General features: G+C 41.7%; 1 protein-coding gene across 1 annotated transcript in view; it reads right to left on the bottom strand.

Annotated features, from left to right (window-relative positions):
- Window positions 1-26,857, bottom strand: part of CLYBL (citramalyl-CoA lyase) — a 453,107-nt gene that overhangs the window by 198,683 nt on the left and 227,567 nt on the right. The window contains 1 exon segment of the mRNA XM_040425256.1: window positions 20,999-21,206. Coding sequence (XP_040281190.1) covers window positions 20,999-21,206 — 208 coding nt within the window.

Genomic DNA, 26,857 nt, shown 5'->3' with positions numbered 1-26,857 from the left:
ACAATTCCCACCATGCCTTGCTGTAGGCTGATAGTTGTAGGCTGTCTGGGCATGCTGGGAGTTGTAGTTTTGCAACAGCTGGAGAGCCGCAGCTTGGCCAGCCTTGCTCTAGGTGCTATAGGGGCGTTGCTGCAGCACCTAGAGGCTCCGTCTCCTCACCGTTCCGCACGCCCATTTTGCTTTGATGGACATCTCGCTCTGCGCTTTGAAAGTAAAATCCCGCGCCTGCGCCGTCCCTTTTAGTATTCGGCGCAGGCGCAATGAGTAAAGGACGCTCGCCTGCTGCCGGCTGTCTTCACTTCCGGGGAGCTCTGTGACGTATTCGACGCAGGCGCAGTGAGGAAGCCGGCAGCAGGCGAGCATCCTTCACTCACTGCGCCTGACGCTGAATACTAAAGGGACGGCGCAGGCGCTGGTTTTACTTTCAAAGTGCAGAGCAGAGATATCCCATCAAAGCAAACATGGGTGTGCCGAACGGTGAGGAGACGGAGCCTCTAGGTGCTGCAGCGACGCCACCTATAGCACCTAGAGGTTCATTTGCATATTTTAAAAGTTAGTTTTCTGGGCCAACGGCAGATAAAAGTTACACAGTTATGTACTGCTGACATAGAACATCACTAATGTCAGCCAGCTACGTAACGAATCTGTGAAGATAGAAACCCTTTTCAGTGGATACAAAAAAATGCTATGCCACTTTTTAGGAACAATTCCTCATTTTGGCACAAAGTGTGAACATGGGCTGTAATGGTAGTCTTCTTTCAAAAACTTTACCCCTTTCAAAAAGCTTTGAGTCCTGTATATGAATGTTTTTATCTTTACTGTGCAGAGTCATTGTCAAAAAGCAGTGTAAAGCAATCAGGATTAACAGAGCAGGATGGAAAATGACTATTAAGGACCTCTGAGATCAGGTTTTCACTGAAATCATGATGAGGCCCTTGAGTTGGTTTTCATCCTCATGGTTCAATTTATGTCAGGTTAGTATGAAGTGAATAAGAAGCCAGTAATTTTACTCTTTGCACATCAGATAAGTGAACATCAGTAGAAAACTCAACAATGATAAATGAAAAATGAGAATAAAACACCTCGGGAACCATGACAAAAGCAAATCAAAGTGGAAATGATGTGGTTCTTTTGACTGATGGAAGAAACAACTAGCAAAATGCAGCTACCCATGACTGAATATGGCTAACTCTTTAAAGTGTGAAAATACCCCAGAGGCAGTTACAGATAGTCTCCTTGGCATACTGATTAAATAGACGTAATATAGCCAGGCACATCATTATAAACATGAGAAGACTGACAATGGAGTTGGGGGGAAAAAATAATAAAAAGTAACACCAGGGTATTGGTTAAAGAAGAAGTGACTTGTCTGCCAAGGAGTACGTCTTACAGCAATGCCTGTGCCAGAGTGTGAGGCCTCTTGAAAGACCTATTTACAAAAGGTTGATAACATCACATTTCTCTTTTAAAAGAGTCTCCTCAATAGGTAGTGTTCATATAAAAACATCTATTTGTACTATTTGTAGCTTGTAACAATTCTAGTTAGACAAGAGTTTGACTATGTCCTACAGCTGTATCACAAAATGACAAACCAAACACATAATCCTTCTTAACACTTTTGTGGTTGGGTAGTCATTTGTTCGGACCATCAACATTGTCATTGGCTTTTCTGACTCAAACAGGATAATCCAAAGAGCTCACAATGGAACATGAAAAGGGAAGAGCAGGCATTTTCGTTTGTATGTTTGATTTCTTTCCTGTGGATTAAGTGTTCCTCCAGACAGCCTTTTTTTGTGTGCTCACAAAATATATCTTTATTTACTACACAAAGGATATACTTAAAGTGTCAGGCAACTTTTCAAAAAATGTTTAAATGTCACAGAGACATATCAAAAATTTAGATCGGTGGAGGTTTGAGTGCCGAGACCCCACCGATACCGAAATGTGGGTAGAGAAGTATGTGCATAGTACACCCTCTCTGCTCGCTGCAAGAGACGGCCCATAGACTTCTATGGAGCCGTCTCGTGCAGCACGGAGAGAGACCAACACGATATGGCCTATGCTTCTCTCTCCTTATTCTTGGGATCGTGGGGGTTCTCAGCGTTCAAACCTCCACCAATCAAAATTTTTGATATGTCAGTATTTCAAAAGTTTTTGGAAATGTTTGCAACCTTTAAAGCACAGTAATACATTAAGTTTGCACGGGTAAACCTAGAAATCCACATAACAATCATCTTGAGAAAATCTATATTCCAAACTTCACCTACAAAAGGTAGTGGCCCGCTAATGAGCATAAGGATAATTATAAATTATAACTTTTAAGTATTTCCAAAGGCATCAACAGAAAATACCATTATGGTATGGAAGTAATGGGTGGAATTTACCATTTCCCAACGCCAGCCTTCTGCCCCCCCCAAAAATAAAGGTCACAAACTGGCTTTCTACGCCCACTTTTCTATAAAGGGAATTAAAGGGTGTGGCAAGGGTGGGGATGGGCGTTTAGGCCAGCGGCTATGGCATAAAAGATTACTTAAATCTACAGCACCTAGACGCTGCCATAGATTTTAGTCTAGGCACACGGATTGCCAGAGGATTGTGCCTCATTTCTGAAGAGGCCTGTACCTTGATTATTAATTAGGATACTTTCACACTAGCATTTTTACTGGAGCCGCAGGGTTCAGCAAAAACGCTTCGTTACTGATAATACAACCATCTGCATCCGTTAATGAATGGATCCGGTTGTATTATCTGAACATTGCAAGACAGATCCATAATGAACTCCATTGAAAGTCAATGGAAGACGGATCGTTTTCTATTGTGGCGTCTTGCTCCACATCCCAGGAGGAAGAAACTACAACATTGACAATGAATGTGGACAAGACTGAAGAGTTTTTTTCCGGTATTAAGCCCCTATGACGGATTCAATACCTCAAAACGCTAGTGTGAAAGTAGCCTTAGGCGCATCCTTCGGAAGTGCAGGAGATACTATTGACTGGTGCAAAATTCCTGTCCATGATAAACTTCCCCCAGTATGTCTACAATCAGCTATGACTTCAGAATATCAGTTTGTAGGAATTAACCGGGGGGAAAAAAATCTTATTTGATGTCAAATAGCTATCCTGTGTCTTAGGCTGCTTCTAACTCAGTGACTAGTCCCACAGCAGGTCAGCCAATAGCACTCCGCAGTAGAAATATAGATCATTGATCCTTAAAGGGGCTGTGTGACTTCAGCAAGTTGCATTTATCATGTAGAGAAAGTTAATACAAGCCACTTACTAATGTACTCTTATCATCCATATTGCCTCCTTCGCTGGCTGGATTCATTTCTCCCATCACATTATGCACTGCTCGTTTCCATGGTTATGACCACCTGCAATCCTATCCAGCAGTGGTGGCCGTGCTTGCACACTAAAGGACTGTGGGAGCTCAAATAGGCTGGTGCTTTTTCTATAGTGTGCAAGCACGGCCACCACTGATGGATTGCAGGGTGGTCGAAACCATGGAAACAAGCAGTGTATAATGTGATGGAAAAATTAATCCAGCCAGCAAAGGAGGCAATATAGACAATAACAATACATCAGTAAGTGCCTTGTATTAAAGGGGTTCTGCACTTTGTTTAAACTAATGATGTATCCTCTGGATAGATCATCAGCTTCTGATCGGCGGGGATCCGACACCCGGGACCCCCGCCGATCAGCTGTTTGAGAAGGCAGCGGCGCTCCAGGAGCGTCGCAGCCGTCTCACTGTTTACCACCGGGCCGCCGGCCCACTGACGTCACGACTAGTATCAACTAGCGTGGGCGCGGCTAAGCTCTGTTCACTTGAAAGGAACTTAGCCGCGCCCACGCTAGTTGATACTAGTCGTGACGTCAGTGGGCAGGCGGCCCGGCGGTAAACAGTGAGAAGGCCGCGGCGCTGTTGGAGCGCCGCTGCCTTCTGAAACAGCTGATCGGCGGGGGTCCCGGAAGTCGGACCCCCGCCGATCAGATGCTGATGATCTATCCAGAGGATAGATCATCAGTTAAATGAAAGTGCAGAACCCCTTTAACTTTCTCTACATGATAAATGCTATTTGCTGACGTGACAAAACCCCTTTAATATAACATGCAATACATTTAGGTTGCTGAGGAGACTACAACATAAATGGGACCCATATATTTTTATTTCCCCCCAATTACACTTTTGCACTATTCCCTCCACATAGTTATTATAACCCTTAAGAGTCCATTCACACGTCCGCAATTTTTTTTCCGGATCCGTTCCGGATTTTGCTGACCCATTCATTTTCAATGGGCCGGAACGAATGCTATGTGCTGTCCGCATCCACATTTCCGGATCCGCAATTCTGTTCCCGAAAGAAAAAAAAATATACAACATGTCTTATTCTTGTCCGCAACTGCAGACAAGAAAAGGCATTTTCTATTATAGTTCCGGCGATGTGCGGTCCGCAAAATGCGGAACGCACATTGCCGATCCGCAATTTGCGGATCCTCAAAACACCTATGGACGTGTGAATGGACCCTTAGGTCCTAATTAATAATACTGTATGTGATGATATTTTTACAGTGAATTTTTCCTGTAACAAAAATTAACTTTTCGCAGCATGGAAATAACCATATTGACACTTACAAGATCCAGAACATCTATTATATTGATTTATTTACAAACTTATATAGCGCTGACATATTCCACATCCGACAGACATCACCATCACTTGATGTCTGCAATGGACCTCACAATCTAAATTAACTATCAGTGTCTTTGGTGTGTGGAAGGAAACTGGAGTACATGGAGGAGATCCACGCAAACACAGGGAGGACAAATATTTTTCCAGATTATGGACAGCAAAAAATAAGTTTATGTTCAAATCCTAATGTCGCTATACTATATCCTACATTTATAGTTCTAGCCTGCTATCCAAAAAATATTACTTCCAGAAGCTGCAGAAATATACCAACTAAATGTTACACTGCCTTGTTTAAAAATACCTACTGATGATGTTGGTTAATTGGAAGGTTGGGAAATGTGCATTCTGCATACTGTTTATCATTCAGTGTTTGCATCCTCAATTACAAGTAGCGAAGCAAGTGATTTAGTTCTTCTGGTATACAAACAGTTAAACAAACACCAAGACAACAAGGTTTTGTGACCTGTACAATGGCACACATAAAGGCATCTCTTGAATTATTCAAATAGTCACTAAATGTCATTTGACACAAGAGAAGCACAATGTAAATGTTTTTGTTAGGTTAAGAACCAATATTTACACAAGTCTTCATGGTTTTTGCCCAAAGCACACTGACTTTGGAGAAATGAAACCTCACTTCACCTTGACCACATTTAGCAGCAAGTCCAGGACATGGAGCCATGCACCTTCTCCTTTCCTTGGTCGTCTAGCATTCTCTTTTTAATTTTCCTCTGCCCCCTTTTACTTTCTTCTTCCATTAACTTCAGTAGTGAATACTTCAACTTTAGGCAGAGGTGGCCCTCTTGGCTATTCAGTCCCATAGCAGCTGTTACCAAGATATGACTTTGCTATGGTGGGCGATTGTCCTGGACCTTAACCCCTTACGAACACATGACGTACCGGTACGGCATGTTTCCGGAGTCCTTAAGGACACATGACGTACCGGTACGTCATGGCTTTAAAACGCGGTTGTGGCGCCGCTGGGGTTAATCGGAACAGGATGACCGTCGAAATCATTCAGCGGGCATCCTGTAACAACGTATCGGCGATCGGGGGAAAAACCGCAGGTCAATTCAGACCTGCGGTTTGCTGCGTTTCTGGTCCATTTGGGTCTCCGGTGACCCGATGAACCGGAAAAAGACTGTGATCGTGGTGTGATTACACACCACCAATCACAGTACGAACATTTGGAGAGGCGGTGCTGGCCATGGTGCTGATGCCTGCTGTCCAGGGTGCTGATTGGTGCAAGGAGAGAGGCGCGAGATTCAAACTTCCTGCGCTCCTCTCTCCCCTCCTCTTCCTGTTCAGCACCTGCACCCTTCAGCACCGTCCTCACCAGGCTCCTGAGATCCCCCCCATCGGCACCCATCACCCTCCAGGTAGGTTAGGGTCAGTGAGGGAGAGGCACCGTTAGCAGGGCCGTCTTTAATATTGATTGGACCCTGGGCAAAAATTTACTTGGGCCCCCTGGATACCGCCTTCCCACACCTTAGCAGGCAATCACGGCCTCCACCACAACACACACACAAAAAATCCACACATCTGGTAGAGTACAGTGAATGACTGTAAATACTTCCAGTTCTGAAGACTCCAGCGGCTCAGGATCAGTGCTCTGGGCAGCTGGGCTCAGGCTGGAAGTGGGCACCGCTCTGCAGGAAGGAGACCAGGGCTCGGCTCACCCTAGTGTTACAGTGCACCCCAGCACCCCACAGTATGCAGTATAGCACCCTATAGTATACAGCAACCCACAGTATGCAGTATAGCACCCTATAGTATACAGCACCACACAGTATGCAGTATAGCACCCTATAGTATACAGCACCATGCAGTATAGCACCCCACACTATATAGTACCCCACAGTATAGCAGCCCACAGTATACAGCCCCCCACACTATACAGGCCCCCCACACTATACAGGCCCCCCACACTATACAGGCCACCCACAGTATACAGCCCCCCACACAGTATACAGCCCCCCCACACTATACAGGCCCCCCACACTATACAGGCCCCCACACTATACAGCCCCCCCCCCACAGTATACAGGCCCCCACAGTATACAGGCCCCCCACAGTATGCAGGCCCCCACAGTATGCAGCCCCCCACAGTATACAGCCCCCCACAGTATACAGGCCCCCACAGTATACAGGCCACCACAGTATACAGGCCCCCACACAGTATACAGCACCCCACTATACTGTAGTTTACAGTATATTAGCATAACAGCCCCTGTCACCTTTTTCTGATGTAATCTTCGCACAAAAAAGCTCCACAGTTAAGGCAAACTTCTCCTGCAACACTCCTGGTAGGACCTGTGATGACCTCATAGCCATGTGACCAGTAATATTGCCAGGTTACTGGTCACATGGTGATGATGTCATCTAAGGTCCTAGATCACAGCTCACAGTACGCTGGCTGGACTCAGTGCCGGCAGGCAGGCATGGCAGCACCCCCTGTGTAGCTGACAGCCTGACACCCGGGGCAGTGGCTAGCAGGGCTCAAGAGGCAGCTGCCTTGGGCCCCCCAGGAGCAACTGGGCCCGGGGCAGCTGCCCCTTTTGCCCCTTGGTAAAGACGGCCCTGACCGTTAGGCAGGGATAGAAGGGAAAAGTTAGTTAGGAAAAAAAAACAAAACGCTTTTATCTAAACTTATTGTTTTTTTTGCTTTGAGACCCTAGACCCCCCCTCTCTGATCAAGTCCTCAAGCCATATAATGTCATGCGCAAAACCCGGGCATGGTACAAAAAAGTTGCGGTCTACTTGGTACAGGTTGCCTTGTACAACTCTCTTGTACTATTCCGAAGGGCTGGCAGCACAGGGACATTCCTCCAATTCTATGAGGCAGTCCTCAAGGACCTGATTTTTTCAGACCGGGAAAGAGCAGGCCGGAGTATCTTGGGAATTGGAGGCGCCCGGATCGTCCCTGGCCAACATTTTCCAGGTGTGGTCCCCCATACTGGAAAGAAGGAACGAACCCAAAAAAGATGCAGCGTGTGTCACAAGAGGGGGATACGGAAGGACACCACCACTCAATGTGACACGTGCCCCGATCATTCGGGCCTCTGCGTTATCGATTGCTTCAGGGAGTATCACACTTCCATGGAGTACTACATTTTTATAATCCCCAACAGTCCCCTAGAGAACATAAAAAACTATGTCTCTCAGACTTTGGAGACACGGAAACAATTTTTTTTTCCCCAAAAAATATTAGTTTTAGTGCAGGCATCCTCAAATTGCGGCCCTCCAGATGTTGTAAAACTATAACTCCCAGCATGCCCAGACAACCTACAGCCATCAGCAGGGCATGGTGGGAATTGTAGTTTTACAACATCTGGAGGGCCGCAGTTTGAGGATGCCTGCTTAGTGTCTCCAAAATCTGAGAGCCATACATATTGGGCATCGCCGCGTCCGTAAAAATCTTCTCCCCCCCCCCCCCCCCGGATGAACATCGATTAAAAAAAAAAAAAAGTGTTAAAAAAAGCCATTTTTTGTCACCTAACATCACAAAAAGTGTAATAGCGAGCGATCAAAATGTCATATGCACCCCCAATTAGTGCCAATAAAACCGCCATCTCATCCCGCAAAAAATGAGCCCCTACATTAGATAGTCGCCCAAAAAAAAAAAAACTGTAGCTCCCAGGCTATGGAGATACTAAAATACATTTTTTTGGTTCCTAAAATGATAATATAGTGTAAAATCTAAATAAATTCTAAAATGTAGACATATTAGGTATCGCCGCGTCCGTAAGAATCTGCCCTATAAAAATAACATTTGACCAAACCCCTCGGATGAACAGCGTTGAAAATATAAAATAAAAACGGTGCCAAAACACCCATTTTTTGGCAGAATTTCCATTTGAATCCTTTTTTTCCGGTAATAAAGCAAGGGTTAACAGCCAAACAAAACTAAATATTTATTGCCCTGATTCTTTAGTTTGCAGAAACAACCCATATGTGGTCGTAAATGGCTATATAGCCACACGGCAGGGCATAGAACGAAGGGAACGTCATATGGTTTCTGGAAGGCTGATTTTGATGGACTGGTTTTTTTGACACCATGTCCCATTTGAAGCCCCCCCCCTGATGTAGCCTAGACTAGAAACTCCAAAAAAGTGACCCCATCTAAGAAACTACACCCCTCAAGGTATTCAAAAGTTACTTTACAAACTTTGTTAACCGTTTAGGTGTTCCACAAAACTAAATAGCGAATGTAGAAACAATTTTAGAATTAAAATTTTTTGTTACCTTGCCTCAAAAAAGTGTAATATAGAGCAACCAAAAATCATATTTAGCTCTAAAATAGTCCCAAAACAACAACCACCTTATCCCGTAATTTCCAAGATGGGGTCACTTTTATGGAGTTTCTACTCTAGGGGTGCATCAGGGAGCTTGAAAGAGTACATGGTGTAAATAAACCAGTACAGCAAAATCTGCCTTCCAAAACCCATATGGCGTTCCCCTTCTTCTATATCCTGCCGTTTAGCCAAATAGTAGTTTACGACCACATATGGGGTGTTTCTGCAAACTACAGAATCAGGGCAACCCATATTGAGTTTTGTTTGGCTGTTAACCCTTGCTTTTTTCCTATATAGTGTTGAAGGTTTTAGTGTGTTATCTATTCTATTTTAATCCATTTAAGGGTTTTATTATGACTATGCGTTTCTAGACCAATTGATTATATTATATATATGTACAAATAAAGTGTATGATTCTACATAAGCGAGAGTGCCCAGTATTTTTTATCTTTATTTTTTCCATATTGAGTTTTGTTTGGCTGTTAACCCATTTTTTCCAGTAATAAAGTAAAGGTTAAAATGGAATATTTTCCAAAAAATAGAAATTCCAAAATGGTTTCTCCATCTGCCATTAACTCTTGTGGAACACATAAAGGGTTAGCAAAGTTTGTAAACCCAGTTTTGAATACCTTGAGGCGTGTACTTTCTTAGATGTAGTCACTTTTTAGGAATTTCTATTCTAGGGGTGCAATGGGGGGCTTGAAATGGGACATGGTATAAACAAAACCAGTCCTGCAAAATCTGCCTTCCAAAACCCATATGGCGTTCCCCTCTTTCTATGTCCTCCCGTTTGGCCAAACAGTAGTTTAAGACCACATATGGGGTGTTTTTGCAAACTACAGAATCAGGGCAACCCATATTGAGTTTTGTTTGGCAGTTAACCCTTACTTTAGTACTGGAAAAAATTGGTTAAAATGGAAAATTTTCCAAAACATATAAATTTCTAAATTGTTTCTCCATCTGCCATTAACTCTTGTGGAACACCTAAAGGGTTAACAAAGTTTGTAAACCCAGTTTTGAATACGTTGAGGGGTGTACTTTCTTAGATGGAGTCACTTTTTTGAAATTTCTATTCTAGGGGTGCAACGGGGGGCTTGAAATGGGACATGGTATAAACAAAACCAGTCCTGCAAAATCTGCCTTGCAAAAACCATATGGTGTTCCCCTCCTTCTATGTCCTCCCGTTTGGCCAAACAGTCGTTTACGACCACATATGGGGTGTTTCTGCAAACTAAGAATCAGGGCAACCCCATATTGAGTTTTGTTTTGGCTGTTAACCCTTGCTTTTTTCCTGGAAAAAATTGATATATTGGAAAATTTTCCCCAAAAATTTATATTCTTAATTTATGTCATTTGCCATGCAGTCTTGTGGAAGACCTAAAGGGTTAACAAAGTTTGTAAAATCAGTTTGAATACCTTGAGGGGTGTAGTTTCTAGAATGGGGTCATTTTTGCATGGTTTCTATTACGTAAGCCTCACAAAGTGACTTCAGACCTGAACTGGTCCATAAAATGTGGGATTGGAAAATTTCAGAATTTTTTTTTAAATTTGCTTCTAAACTTCTAAGCTATGTAACATCCCCAAAAAATAAATATCATTCCAAAATGATACAAACATGAAAGTAGACATATGGGGAATGTAAAGTCATCACAATTTTTGGGGGTATTATTATGTATTACAGAAGTAGAGAAACTGAAACTTAGAAATTTGCTAATTTTTCCAAATTTTGGGTAAATTTGGTATTTTTTTATGCAAAAAAATTTACTTTTTTGACCCAATTTTAGCAGTGTCATGGAGTACAATATGTGACAAAAAAACAATCTCAGAACGGCCTCGGTAAGTAAAAGCGTTTTAAAGTTATCAGCACTTAAAGTGACACTGGTCAGATTTGCAAAAAATGGCCTGGTCCTTAAGGTGAAATAGGGCTGTGTCCTTAAGGGGTTAACTGAGAGAAGTTAAGGTGGACCTATAACAGACTCAACCACAACGAATGTTCGTTGATTAAATTTAACAACAGTGATTGTTTTCGCCAGCCAATGACACACTGTCATCCTCTGGAAACAAGTTGACTGTGTTTGAATTCTTTAGTAGTTCACAGATGATCTTCTGTGAAAGAATGTTCCCAGGAAGATTTTTTTATCCTTTGCCTATTGTCGCTGAAAATGGCCAGAAAATAGACAGTTTGAATGACTGCCAATATGGACCCAAATTGTGTATGGCTACATCTGCAAAACACTCGCACACTAGGCGTGTATGGCCACCCTTTAGGGTTTAAGAGTGTGCGATATAGGATACGACACTGAGTATCTAAGAAGAAATCTAAAAGCGCTTTCCACGGCATTAATACTAATGCCCTATCCTCAGGATTGTGTCATCAGCATCTGATCGGTGGGGGTCCCGACATCTGGCAACCCCCGTGATCAGCTGGTTTGAGTTTGGGTTTTAAACGTGTTATAAACAATAACATTAGAAAACAATGTAATTTTACACCCTAGAAAAAAAATTACATATTACCAGCCAATCTCCAAATATAATATGATCATTTGTAACTAATAAGGATGAGCTATAAGCTTTGGTCATTTGTCTTATGTTACCATTTGCTGACTGACGACTCAGGGGCTATATTTAGACTTTGACGCAATTCGAGAATCTTTAGTTTTCTTGTTCAGTAAGCATTTCTACAGAACCAAATTTACTGACTAAATCATACTATTAAGAAGATAGTTTCAATAGCCATAAGCAGATTATAAAACAAAAAAATAACTATTTCATTGAAAACCATGTCTTATGATTCTTCCAAAGGCTCAATGGCTTAAAACATGAAACAAGAAGCAATAAACAACTTCAAAGTGACACAAACGACTAGCACCCTATGACCATTTCCTGTTGGTTTTAATGTCATGAAGCACAAAGACTGCAAATAGCCTCTCAGTGGAGAAGCAGATTGGAAGTGATATCGGACAAATACAATCTGGAATTGGATTTTATGCAGTCCTGGAGGCTGAAATTAAGTTCTGCTGTTTAGAGGTGACTGGACAGCAGCATTCAGAGAAAAGCTCTGAAAAGAAGACGCTAATACATACTGGTTAACTATTTTTCAGTGGACCCAAGTGGCTACAAATGATTTTATACTCACACAGCAGTATACTGGATCTTAAACAAGAAAATAGAGTCAGGCGGTAGTAACCTATAATGTTGTCTTATCTGATTTCTATCTTTAGATCATCTGCTCAGTACATAGGGTGATTTTTCCCCCCCCAAAAAATGTTATTTTTTTGCAGCGCTATGTAGTGCATAGTTTTGATTTCTGGAGCTTCAAACGGCAATCTAGAACTATCTATAAGCCCAGGTCCTATAATGGCATATAATGACATACGGTATAATGTCATTATAATGTCAGCTATCAAGACTGAGAAGAATTCTACAATCATTTACAAGAAATTTTATTATCTCCAGATGCATCCTAGAAGAATCAGTGGAGCACCACAATGTCTCATTATCAACCTTCTTTCATAACCATAAGTCCCACAATACATGAACCTCAGCAAAAATGAGTTTTCTAAATTTTCTATGTCACCAGTGCAATACAAGACACTATTCGGTTACGCTATCAATATAGCCTTATATGAATGATATATAATAGACGCATGTATTAAAAATTAGTTACTACTCAGTCATTAACTCCTTCATGACATATGACGTAATAGTACATCATAGCGGCAGGTGACTTGCCGCAATTTGACATACTATTACATCATGGTGATCGGGCAGGAACCGAAGCAGAGCGCGCCCGATCACAGCAGGGGCCCGGCGGATTAACCCCTTCGGCATAGAAGGGGTTTGCGGTCAGAGAGGGGTCCCAGCGCTGCGGTGACGGGAACCCGATGGGTGAGACATAGAACATAGAAACATAGAGACGTTCTCCTAGGCAACCTGTTAGTGTATTACTCAGTGTAACAGGCAATGCATTATAATACAGATGTATTGTAATGCATTGCAGAGGGGATCAGACCCCCAAAAGTTTAAGTCCCAGAGTAGGACAAAAAAAAAGTAAAAAAAAAAAAGTGTTTTTAATAATAAAAAATAACGTTTTAAGTAAAAAAAAAACAAAAAAAAAACACCACTTTCCCGCGATTTTATAATAAAAAAAAAAGAAAAAAAAAAACACATATTCGCTGCGTCCATTAACAACCAGCTCTATAAATATATCACATAATATACCTCGTCAGATAAACACCATATGTAAATGTGCCCCAAAAATGGTTATCAATAAAAACGTACAACTGTTCTGCAAAAGACGAGCCCCTGGAGAATGATGAAAAGCAGAAAATAAAAAAATATGGCGTTCAGAAAATGGAGACACAAAAACATTATTTTTTTCAAAAATGCTTTATTATATAAAACTGAAACAGACTCATCAGAGTAGTGCTTCCTTTCACCTATCGTCATGTACACATATATATAGGGTGTAAATTCATGATAGGAACTAGCCTGAGACAGTGAGTCCCTGTCCCCAGTGGCTATTAACTGCTAGCAAACTGTAGGCTGCTCCTCAGGATGTCCCATATGTAGATGGTAATTAACTTAAATCCCTCTCCACATTAAGGTCTCCTGTTTGCCTGATTTTTTTTATTTTTTTACATATCTGAACCCTCTTTTACAAGGAATTTGAATTAAAACTTCATTATTTTCTTCTTGTCTTCAACGTTCTATCAGGCTGAGATTATATAACACCTAAAGGGTTAACAAAGTTTATAAAAGCAGGCTTGAATAACTTGAGGGGTGTAGTTTCTAAAATGGGGTCATTTATGGGTGGTTTCTAATATGTAAGCCCCACAAAGTGACTTCAGAACTGAACAGGTTCTAGAAAAGTGGGTTTTGGAAATTTTCTTAAAACTTTTTAAGAATTGCTTCTAAAATTCACAGCCTTCTATCGTCCTAAAAAAAATGAAGTGACATTTTACAAAATGATGCCAACATAAAGTAGACATATGGGGAATGTTAAAGGGGTTAGCCACCATATGCATAAAAGAAAATAGCCCCAGATAATAACTAAAGCCACAAGGTATTAGTATAATTAGAGATATACTGTGTATGTATAATTTTTCTAATGTGTTCAGCATAATATGCTCCCATAGATGAAAGGCTGTGTGGGCGGAACAGCTGCAAAGTGAAAGTAAAAATCCCAGCATGCATCACGGCAAGCATCTTCAGAGGTGTGGTCACATGACATCCCTGGCCAACTGTGATACCATAGTAACAACAACTCAGGTGTCATTTCATCGCAGACAAGTCAACATAATGATTTTTAGACACCATGTCCCATTTGAAGCGCCCCTGATGCACAGTACAGTAGAAGCTCCCAAAAAGTGACCCCATTTTGGAAACTACGTGATAAGGTGACAGTTTTATTGATACTATTCTGGGTTAGATATGATTTTTAATCGCTCTATATTACGTTTTTTGTTAGGCAAGGTTACCAAAAATGGCCGTTCTGCCACAGTTTTTATTTTTAGTTTTTTTACAACGTTCATATGACAGGTTAGATCATGTCCTATTTTTATAGAGCAGGTTGTTACGGATGCGATGATATCAAATTTGTCTACTTTGTTTGTTTGTTTCACTTTTACATAATAAAGCATTTTTGAAAAAAAAAATCATGCTTTTGTGTCTCCATTTTCTGAAAGCCATATTTTTTTCAGTTTTTGGGCGATTGTCTCCTGTAGGGGCTCATTTTTGTGAGAGATGAGGTGACGGTTTGATTGGAACAATTTTTGGGTACATATGACTTTTTTGCTCCCTTTTAATACCTTTTTTGGGAAGTGAGGTGGGAAAAATTTCAATTCCATCATAGTTTTTCTCTTTTTTTTATGGCGTTCACGTACGGGGAAAATAACGTGATCCTTTTATAGATCAGGTCATTACTGACACGATGATACCAAACATGTGTAGTGTATTTTATTTTCTAATCAATTATAAATGTATGGCTATAGGAAGAAATTAGATTATTTTTTTTTTTTACTTTTTTTTGACCCAGACCCACTTGGTTCTTGAAGATCCAGTGGGTCTGATGGTTTACAATACACTGCGGTACACTGTATAGTGTACTGCAGTGCATTGTCACTTACAGTAAGCCTGATCAGGCTCCTGCCTTTAGCAGGATCCTGATCAGCTATACCAAGGCAAGCCGGATGCCTGTGAAGGCGTCCGATTGCCATGGTAACTATCGGGACACTGCCACAGCAGCGCAGCGCCCGATGGGGGAGGGAGCTCCCTCCATCTCTTAACCCCTGCCATACAGCGGTCCCTATGGACCGCAGCATGGAAGGGGTTAAACGGTCGGCGTCGGTCGTTTCAAGCAGAGTGTGAGCTGTATGTTATAGCTGACACTCTGCTAACGCTCGGCCATCCTGAAACAGATCGGGGCGGGAGGGGGATCAACAGCGCTGTCGCCGGCCATCCCGAAATTAGGGGGGCACAATAGGGGCTGGAGCCCACGGGGGGTGGGATATTATATATATATCTCAGAATGGCTTGGATAAGTAAAAGTGTTCCAATGTTATTATTACATAAGGTGACATGTCAGATTTGCAAAAAATGGCCTGGGCAGGAGGGAGAAAACTCGCTCCGGGTAGAAGGGGTTAAAGAGCCACTCATATGCGATGAGAGCAGGATTGGCTGCAGAGGATGCCGGTAAGAAGCCCAGAAGCGAGTGCTTCTGGGTTTTTGAGCTTTTAGATGCTGTGATCACACTTGATCACGGCATCAAAAGGCTTTAATTTTCCGCGATCTGCATTATTGCTGATCACAGTGGTTAGCCGCGAATCTCTGCTATTTGAAACGCAAGAGCACCATGCTTACCCATCACTCCAGTGCCGCACATGTACGGCACTGGTAGCAAAAGGGTTAAAGAGATCACTACAACCAAGTAGGGATCTTATGGGTATTCTGGAGGGTGCAGGGATGCATGGGGGGAGAGAGAAAGTAACGCTTATAGAGCTTATGAAAAAAGTGTGGGCAAAGGTGAAATTGATCAGGGGAGTTGGTGGGGTAGGAGAGCTTTCCCCAATATGGAACAATAACTTGATGCCAGAGTTCATTTCTCTATCAGGAGTCCGAAATTGGGAATCCCATGGAGTAATGAGGATAGGTCAATTGATTGAGACTAATGTATTTAAATCATTTCAAGGCCTACAGCAAGAATTCAACATTCCTAAAGTGTGGTTCTATCAATACCTGCAACTGAGACACGCCTACGATGTCACGATAAGGAAGGGTTGCATTATTGCAAAAACAGATGTGGTCCATAAACTGGTTCTCCCAGCTGGAGGAAAGAGAGGTCTGATTTCACAGGTGTATACTCTGCTTTTAGACAAATTCTTGATAGAATTCCCTCTTACAAGGATGAGAAAATGGGAAAAGGATCTGGGGGACATCCCTAAGGAACAGTGGGAAGATATATTGGAGGCAGTCCCGAGAGTGTCTGTAAGTGAACAGGGCAAGCTGTCACAATTGTTTATCATCCACAGAGTCTACAAAACTCCAGTGTTTTTACGAAAAATTGGGGTTAGAACTGATGACAACTGTCCAAAATGTATGGCGGAAGGTGCAGATCTGTTTCATATGCTTTGGGCTTGTCCAGTGCTAAGTAGTTTTTGGGATGAGGTGTTGACTTTGATTAATCGTAACCTGGAATTGAGGGTGCAGAAGGACCACAAGATATGTGTGCTGGGATATGTGAAGGAGATTGGTGGGGGAGAGGCGGTCAAAGTGGCGGTTGGGAGACTATTGTATGTGGCCAGGAAGTTGATTGCTTTTAGGTGGATCCAGGGGAGTCCGCCAACGGTGGATGAATTTGTGAGAAAGGTGCATGATATGTTGACTTTAGAGAGGGGAGTGTGTGTTAGGAGAGGATGCCCTCAGAAGTTTGAAAAGTTGTGGAATGAATGGTTGTCTCACACTCATGTCGTCATCTAAAAAGGTCTTGAAAATTCATGCTCTGATTTGGGGGGGGGGGTTTGGTAGTTGGGAGAGGGGGGGTGGCGGATGTTGGGCTTTATAGTCAAATAACTCTGTAACTGTTTTGTCTTTTTATTGGTATATTCATTATGTACAATAACTGTGGAAGATGTATCAAATATGTGGACATATGATAATGTTTTATATCAATTCTGTGTAGTATATGAGAAGTGGAGGGGACAAAATTACAAAAAATTGTAGACGCAAATGGTCTGTGATATGCCAATTATTATTTGAATAATAAAACTATTTGATTGAAAACAAGAGATCACACTACAACCCACCAGCATGTCCAGACTGATATTACGGCCTAAGAAGACCACTATAGAGAGAGGGATATGAGAGGAGCAGAACTACAACTTCAAGCAATTACCAGACTGTTGTTTCAAGGTATCAGTTGAAATTACATGGTTATGATTAGGACAGAACTACAACTCCCAGCTTTTCTAGGATGTTACTATGGGTTTTTCCAGGACACCACTAACCCTCTCCTTCAGGCGGAAACACAAGAGCTCTGCCTCCTCACATCCTGAGATCCCACAGGTCTTTCACCATTTCTCTGTACTAGTCACATGATGATGACATCATCAAAGGTCTTTTAGATTTCTCTTCTGCACTGCTATACTCTGGCTTCCTGCACTAGTCACATGGTGATGACATCATCAAAGGTCCTTCTTCACATCTGGTCTTCTACTCTGCACTGCCAGCTATACAAGTGTAAACTAGAAGACTGGCCTTTCATCACTGCTGGGCCCCCTTCCCCGACAGGCCACATGGCAGCTGTGTGGTGTGCCTCCATTGGATGTACGCCATTGCTTAAAGAGGACCTGTCAACATCTGATTTGATATTACTGCAGCCAATCACAGGCCATCTCTGCGGCTCCCCTTGCCCCATGACAAATGGTCACATGATGCAAGGGGAGCCAGACACCGCCCTATGATTAATAGGGGTTAAAGGGTGAATATCAAATAGTTGGCACGGTGGGTCCACAATCACTGATCCATAAAAAGTTTTACTGAATCTTTCCACCACAAAACTATATACTGTATAAATCTACAACATGCTGCCTGCAGACTGCAGAGTCTTTTGTGGTGACAGGTCCTCTTTAGTCTTTAGCTTGCACCTACAGGCTGATCCTGCTTCTTGGAGCAAGTGCAACTTGGCAGAAGTTTGTGATATCAATACAAAACTGCATAGTGTGCATGTTAGTGATGCTATTAAATAACTTTAACCATTCTGTGCTTTCTTTATACGTTTGCCTAAAAGATGATCTGAAACTATGGCACCTTAGAAACTTCCCCGTTGTTTTCTCAAGAGCATTTTTGCATTTAAACATTTTAACACTTTTTTTTGTTATTACCCAATGAACAGTTGATGCTTTTTATAAAATACACTCTCTTAGGCAATGTTCTGCAACAGAACAAATATATTTACCAACTTAAAACTGACCAATGAAGACAAAATGGCACACAATGATAAAAGAGAACAATATTGTTTATCATTGTTTAACATTATTTTACTATTTTTATTTGTCAAATTGCAAAATGTAAGGCTACATGCACACAAACGTTGTTTGTTTCCGTGTCCTGTTCCGGTTTATTTGCGGAATAGGATGCGCACCCATTCATTTCAATGGGTCCTGTGCTGTCCGCATCAGTATGTCCGTTCCGTAGCCCCGCCAAAAAATATAGAACATGTCCTATTCTTATCCGTTTTAGGCATTGTTACAATGGATCCGCAAGAAAGGGCCAAGAAACATCCATACATCTGTTTACACCTAAAGAAAGGGCCAAGAAACATCCATACATTTGTACAAAAATCTAATTTTCTAGGTACTAAATTGTTAGGAACTTATGAACAATTCTAACCTCTTAGATGTCGTAAATATTTATGCCTTTTTAAGATAAGTTTTTTTTCCTCCCACCTTCTAGAGCCATACATTTTTTGCTTTTCTGTTCAAATAACCGTATGAGGGCTTGTATTTACGGGACACCCAGAACTTCTTATATTAATTTTTACAGAGTTGACTGAGGGCTTGATTTTTGCAGGGTAAGCTTTAGTTTTTATTGGTTCCATTTTGGGGTACATAGCACTTATCATACTCCGACAATTGTTATTCTGCAGCTTCCATTTGATTTTAGCCTAGCTAGCAGCATGTGGGAGCCTTGTTCGTCTTGCTATATTCCCCATGTCCATAATCATAAACCAATACGATGTACTCTGGGTTTAGGACTGTCAGGTGGAAAAAATTTATTGTTTCTGTCTATTGCAGACTTAAGAGTATCCATGAAGTTTAGAGTATGCCAATTACTGTCAGTTCTGAAGGGCTAATAGAAAACAGTCATCATTAATACATTTGCAGTTAATCCACAAAAGTATGTTCACCGTAATGTCATTTCATCTATCAACATGGTAATAGGATTAAGTTTTCAATGATCTAAAAATCTTACTTGGCAGTAAAGGAAAACACACACATTTGTACCAACAGCTATAAACTCCAATTTAATCCCTGTTGGTTTTAACTAAATAGCCAAGAATTAGATTCTGCCCAGCTATACTTAACACCATTAAGAAATATATAAATTTTACTTTGAAGCTGAAAAACAAAAAATGTTGAACAGGATAAGCAGTATCTCGGGAGTCCAATTATTTTCCATCTCTAAGGCATCACAAATGTTGTTTACATTGGAGGAAGATTAAGCAGAAAGTTTAAACAGATTAAGCCTTGTTTGCATGCATTAATCCCAATTTAAAGAGCTCATCATCGCCGGTAAATGAAGGCGACCACTTGCTTTAAATTCAATGCGGTCTTTTTTCCCCTGTCCCACTGTTATAATCCTGTTTTTCCATGTGGTAAACTGTGTTGACTGTGATGCAGAATTTAAATGAAGGCACACATGCAAGACATACAAGTAATAAAGACAAAACAGAAGAAACCATAAGGGTACGCCCACACAGGACTGAAAGTGGATGGAATGTCATCCAGAAAATCTGTAATGTATATTGACCTACGGTGCAGATTTTAAATCCATAGTATTTCAATTTCTGCTGCAGATTTCCATGTAATTTCACCCTTTTAAATGTACAGGGTAGAATCCATGGCACTTCCACAGCCAAATCTGTTCATAGTCCCATCACAAATTACATCCCGTGGTGGATGTAAACTTTAAAGGGGTTGTGTCATCTCAATCATTGGTGGCATATCGCTAGGCAGTGCACTCTGCTATTTCTGGAAGCATCATGGAAATTAATGTGAATGACCAGTGCAGCATTGCCATCTTCTGCATTCACTTCTATGGGGTAGACAGAAAGAGCCAAGCTAACAGGCTCCGTTCTAGAGACAGGTGTGGACGCCAGAGGCGGGACCCGCACTTATCAGACATTGGTGGCACCAATGCTTGAGATGACACAACTCCTTTAATCTTGACAGCAGATAACAGGGCTCTGTTCCCCCATCTGAATGAAGTGTCAGGTTGAGCATGAGCGCACTTCCACTCCAATAATTCTCTAAGGACTACTCGAGATAGCAGTATACAGTGTTTCCAGAGGTAAGACCCTCACAGATCAATTAGTTCTGCACTATTCTATCGATGGGGTAACTTTAAAATTTGGTACAGCTCTATCATATGTAATCACTGTTCTGTGTGATGTGTGTGCCTGATGTCACTGTACTATAAAGATGATGGCTCATTGTATCAGGTGTCCTACTGTTGTCAGTGAGACCTAATGATACTGATAGTTCCTGGTTCCCCGACAGCAGAGGTTGCGGAGACCAGTGACGTATGTAGGATTTTAACATGGCTAAGCCCTTTAAGCAGGAGATAAGCCACTGTCAGAAGTATTTGGCAGCCGCTTCTGCCCCATTTCCCAAGTGAATAACCCAAGTATAATTTCCCAAGTGAAATTATAAAGCCATAGCATATCTTCAATGGTATACAAAACTCAGATTCAATGCCCCCTGACCATTTTACAATAAAATAATAATTAACAGCTTACCTTTTTATTGACAGCTACTCCATCCTCACAGTCTAGCACTGCGCAGTCCACATTCAGAGTGGCAATTTTTTTTATTTTTCTTTCATCGTTTCCAGGTATGTATAGTACAGCTCTGCGAGGGATGTACTTATGAGCAGCTCGAATCTGAGTATGTAAATAGTTGTTTCCGGGGATCCTTGGAAAAACACTTGCACTTATAGAAGAGGTTCTGAAAAAAAAAATATTAAAGTTATAAAGTAGTTCATCATCAAGAAAAACCCAGACCCAATATCAACATTCAATTCCTCATATTCACTTCTCCTAAAATATTAACAGAATTAATTTCCGAAAAATCCATACAAATACATTTCCTGTCAAATGATGCAGAATATAATATAATCTGGTCCTTTTCAAGCTAAATAGAAGGGGTTTTCCATGTAAGATATGTATGACATATCCACAGTTGATAGGGGTCATTTATTATTACCCTGTACACCAGAAACTGATGTAAGTGCGAACTGAAGGCTAAACGCCACTGCGCCTAAATTAAGGCACACGTGCCGTTTCTACGCCCCCTCTTGCCACTTTTTGAACAAGGAGCGTGACAAGGGTGCAGTGTGGGAGGTGCCATTGGCCCCAGCACATTCCCTACCATTTACTCCAGTATATTGGCATACATGTTAATTGAAATATACTCCAGCTGATAGCTGAAGTACATAGGTTTCAAACTAGGTGCATGGACGACTGGAGGATGCGCTTAATTTATTATGAAGCATGTGTCTCAAACGTATCAAAGGCCAAGTATATCAAAGGCCGCCCTTTGATAAATGACCATCATTATCTTTGATCTTTAGTTTATCTCCTAACTATATTACCTGCCTCTTTACTGCCTTTGAAAAAGCAGTCACTCAGAGTAAGGTAGCAGGCCCCTTCATTCTATTCAATCGAAGGACTCCCAGCATCTATACCCCTACCGATATAGGCGGTCATTTATTAAGCTGAAATATGCCTGTATTAGGCATATTTCAGGCACAGATTGTGGTGCAACAGCCAGTTGTGATGCAATCTGCTACTTCTCCCCGCTCATAGCAGGTCTACAAAAGTGTTGTGGGCAGAGAAGGGGATGGGCCAGAAGACTGTTTCAGGCGTAGAAAAAGGTCTAAATGTAATACAGCTAAGAAACTGTCTTACACTTTCAACTGGGCCTGCGCCTCTTGATAACTCCAGCAGAACCACCGCCAGCTTAAGGGTTTATTAAAGGGGTTCTCTCGGAATTAAGAAAATGAAAATACGTAAATATTACTTTATTATAAATATATTCCCAAATACCTTTCATTAGTTATAATGGCTCGTTTTGTCTAGCGAGCAATGATTAGGAGAAACAAAATGGCCGCTGTCATATTAGTGCACACAAAGCCTGTCCTAATCACACAGCAGGACAAGTTACTTCACAAAACTGAGGTAAAGAGCTGCCTCATCCTCCTCTCCTACTTGTCAGGGATTATGATCCTGACTACAGATGATAACATCTTCAGCTGAATGGAGTTCATGAGGAGACATGAAGTACAGAGAGGAGGGACAGGACAGACTGTGGTAATGTGGGGCTGTGGTAATGGAGACTGCATACAACTAACTGCTGCTGCTCATTAGCCACATCTGCTCATGAACTCCATTCCTACAGAGATTCAGCTGATGACCATATTATACTGTATTCAGGATGATAATTCCTGACAAGCAGAGCAGAGAGTAGGATGAGGCAGCTCTTTAGCTCAGCGTTGTGAAGTAACTTGGCCACTTGTGTTATTAGGACAGGCTTTGTGTGTACTAATAGGACAGTGGTCATTTTGTTTTTCATAATGATTGCTCCCCAGACAAATTGAGCCATTATAACTAATGTAAGGTACTTGGGAATATATTTATAATGAACTAATATTTAAGTATTTTCATTTTCTTAATTCCCAGAGAACCCCTTTAAGACCGGAGTCTAAAACTCCAGTCTTAATAAATGTGCTCCCTAGTGCCTAACGCAAACCCTACCCTGGCCAGACAGACCCTAGACACATGTTTTATTCCCTTTGTCAGATGGTTCTGACTGAAATGACATGCCTTTCCTGTATAGCCCTATCACACCTACCTACAGATAAATCTAACCTTTATCACTGCTGTGATTTTTGGTTAGAGGAACAGTGTTTGGTCTGGGAAAAACATTCATCATATGGAGCGTGTTTCCCAGTTTCAACACGCTCATGTGAAATTGGCCTTAAGAGATATTGTAGAAAGGCATGAGAGGGGTACAGTATATAGGATAGCCTTCAGTCATTACCTCATGACAAATAGAACAGATCTTGTGTTCAGGGTAATGAATTAGGCATGACATCACCTTACATTTGTACATGTGTCTAATTGTCGGTCTGAGTACATGATGCTTGTGTAGTATGTGCACCTGTACTTTATTTTAGATACTAACTCTATGTGGGACCATTAACTATTGTTTGTATTACAACATTACAAAGGTAGGCCCAATACTTAGAGGGGTTGTCTCCCTTCAGCAAATAGCATTTATTATGTAGGGAAAGTTGATATTAGGCACTTACTAATGTATTGTCCATATTGTCTCCTTGGCTGGCTGGATTAATTTTTCCATCACATTATACACTGCTCGTTTCCAAAGGTTATGACCACCCTGCAACCCATCAGAGGTGGCCGTGCTTGCACACTATAGGAAAAAGCACCAGCTTATGTGCGCTCCCATGGTCTCAGACACCAGAGAGGCTGACTCTTTTTCCTATAGTGTGCAAGCACGGCCCCCGCTGCTGGATTGCAGAGGAAGCAATATGGACAATCACAATACATTAGTAAGTGGCTTGTATTACCTTTCTCTACTTGATAAATGCCACTTGCTGAAGTGACACAATCCTTTAATAAAAACAGCAACATAATTTCTGGAATAACTGAGGATAGGAGCATTTTTTTAATACATGTACTGTAAATGCAAATCCCGCAGTGAAGTTTAAGGCTTCATAGCCAACTCATTTTAATTAGTTTACAGGCACAATGAAATACTTACCTTTTTCTGTATGGATCATGTTAGGACGATTCATTGGATTCTATAATCATGGGAAAGCCCAAATGCGTCGGATCCCAAAATAACACTAAGCCTTAGTTATAGCAGCGGTTCCAAACTCAACGTAGATAAAAAGCAATTAGTCTGCCAATTTTCTCTGTCTACATTTTAACACAGACACCTATAAACTGGGGCCTATTTCATAGCCTTATCTTTCCCAGATGTTGTAGCCTCTCTCACTGCAGGATATAGGCATAACCTTTTTTTTTTTTTACCATTTCACTTTCTCTTAAACATGCCAACCACGTCAAGCCACCTTAATGGATTTCAAAGTTTCTATTACACCCAACTTTCTTTGCATCATGCTATATATATTAAGGTCTTTAATCCTCTTGTGATAAGTGATGTCCTCGGGCACTTTAAAAGGTTAATCTGAACAAGTCTTTGCACCATAACTAAAGGGATCAATACATAAAGTCCAAAGCAGAAAGGATCATTTTATTGTTCGCTACTGCCTGAGGTATAAAGCAGGAATCTGCTATGGTCACTCGCAGCACACAATGAACGGTATTGAGGAATCTCAAAGAACTGATTTGCTTTCAAACAACTTTATAATGACACAATCATAGGATGCGAATACACTAGAAATGAAAAAAAGTAAATAAAAAAAACAGGCTAAGGGCTTATTCACACGACTGTGTGAAGCCAGTGCCCATGCTGTGGACCGCAAATTGCGGTACGCTAAGCACGGGCACCTGCCGTGTGGCAGCCGCATAGGGATCGCGGCCTCATTCACTTGAATGGGTCCGCAATCCCTCCGTTCCACAAAAAGATAGAGCAAGCTCTATCTTTTTGCGGTGCGGAAGCACGGAACCTCAGAAAGCACTCCGTAGTGCTTCCGTAGTGTTCCGTTCCGTGGTTCCATTCCGCATATCCGGATTTGCGGACCCAATGAAATGAATGGGTCCGCATCCGTGATGCGGAATGGCCATGGAACGGGACCCGTGTATTGCGGATCTGCAAATGCGGTCCGAAATACAGGCACGGGCTTCACACGGTCGTGTGAATAAGCCCTAAAGCAGAGGCGCCAGAGGTGTCAGAATACAGGCTGACTTGTCCAATACTTTGGGGAAAGAGACTGTATGTGTAAGGTGGAAAGCTATAGGCATATACAGTCGTGGCCAAAAGTTTTGAGAATGACAAAAATATTAGTTTTCACAAAGTTTGCTGCTAAACTGCTTTTAGATCTTTGTTTCAGTTGTTTCTGTGATGTAGTGAAATATAATTACACGCACTTCATACGTTTCAAAGGCTTTTATCGACAATTACATGACATTTATGCAAAGAGTCAGTATTTGCAGTGTTGGCCCATCTTTTTCAGGACCTCGACTGGGCATGCTCTCAATCAACTTCTGGGCCAATTCCTGACTGATAGCAACCCATTCTTTCATAATCACTTCTTGGAGTTTGTCAGAATTAGTGGGTTTTTGTTTGTCCACCCGCCTCTTGAGGATTGACCACAAGTTCTCAATGGGATTAGGATCTGGGGAGTTTCCAGGCCATGGACCCAAAATGTCAACGTTTTGGTCCCCGAGCCACTTAGTTATCACTTTTGCCTTATGGCACAGTGCTCCATCGTGCTGGAAAATGCATTGTTCTTCACCAAACTGTTGTTGGAAGAAGTTGCTTTTGGAGGGTGTTTTGGTACCATTCTTTATTCATGGCTGTGTTTTTGGGCAAAATTGTGAGTGAGCCCACTCCCTTGGATGAGAAGCAACCTCACACATGAATGGTCTCAGGATGCTTTACTGTTGGCATGACACAGGACTGATGGTAGCGCTCACCTTTTCTTCTCCGGACAAGCCTTTTTCCAGATGCCCCAAACAATCGGAAAGAGGCTTCATCGGAGAATATGACTTTGCCCCAGTCCTCAGCAGTCCATTCACCATACTTTCTGCAGAAGATCAATCTGTCCCTGATGTTTTTTTGGGAGAGAAGTGGCTTCTTTGCTGGCCTTCTTGACACCAGGCCATCTTCCAAAAGTCTTCGCCTCACTGTGCGTGCAGATGCGCTCACACCTGCCTGCTGCCATTCCTGAGCAAGCTCTGCACTGGTGGCACTCCGATCCCGCAGCTGAACCCTCTTTAGGAGACGACCCTTGCGCTTGCTGGACTTTCTTGGATGCCCTGAAGCCTTCTTAACAAGAATTGAACCTCTTTCCTTGAAGTTCTTGATGATCCTATAAATTGTTGATTGAGGTGCAATCTTAGTAGCCACAATATCCTTGCCTGTGAAGCCATTTTTATGCAACGCAATGATGGCTGCACGCGTTTCTTTGCAGGTAACCATGGTTAACAATGGAAGAACAATGATTTCAAGCATCACTCTCCTTTTAACATGTCAAGTGTGCCATTTTAACCCAATCAGCCTGACATAATGATCTCCAGCCTTGTGCTCGTCAACATTCTCACCTGAGTTAACAAGACGATTACTGAAATGTTCTCAGCAGGTCCTTTAATGACAGCAATGAAATGCAGTGGAAAGTTTTTTTTGGGATTAAGTTAATTTTCATGGCAAAGAAGGACTATGCAATTCATCTGATCACTCTTCATAACATTCTGGAGTATATGCAGATTGCTATTATAAAAACGTAAGCAGCAACTTTTCCAATTTCCAATATTTATGTAATTCTCAAAACATTTGGCCACGACTGTACAATGTCATTTATATCAGTGTCTATAGACAGAGGGCACATGCTGTATTCCAAGTGGTCATACATGAAATGACATTCTATGGTCTGTTCTGTCACATTGTGC

This window comes from Bufo bufo, chromosome 3, assembly GCF_905171765.1.
Source record: "Bufo bufo chromosome 3, aBufBuf1.1, whole genome shotgun sequence".
NCBI classification, from domain to species: domain Eukaryota; kingdom Metazoa; phylum Chordata; class Amphibia; order Anura; family Bufonidae; genus Bufo; species Bufo bufo.
This window is presented reverse-complemented; position numbering and strand designations above follow the sequence as displayed.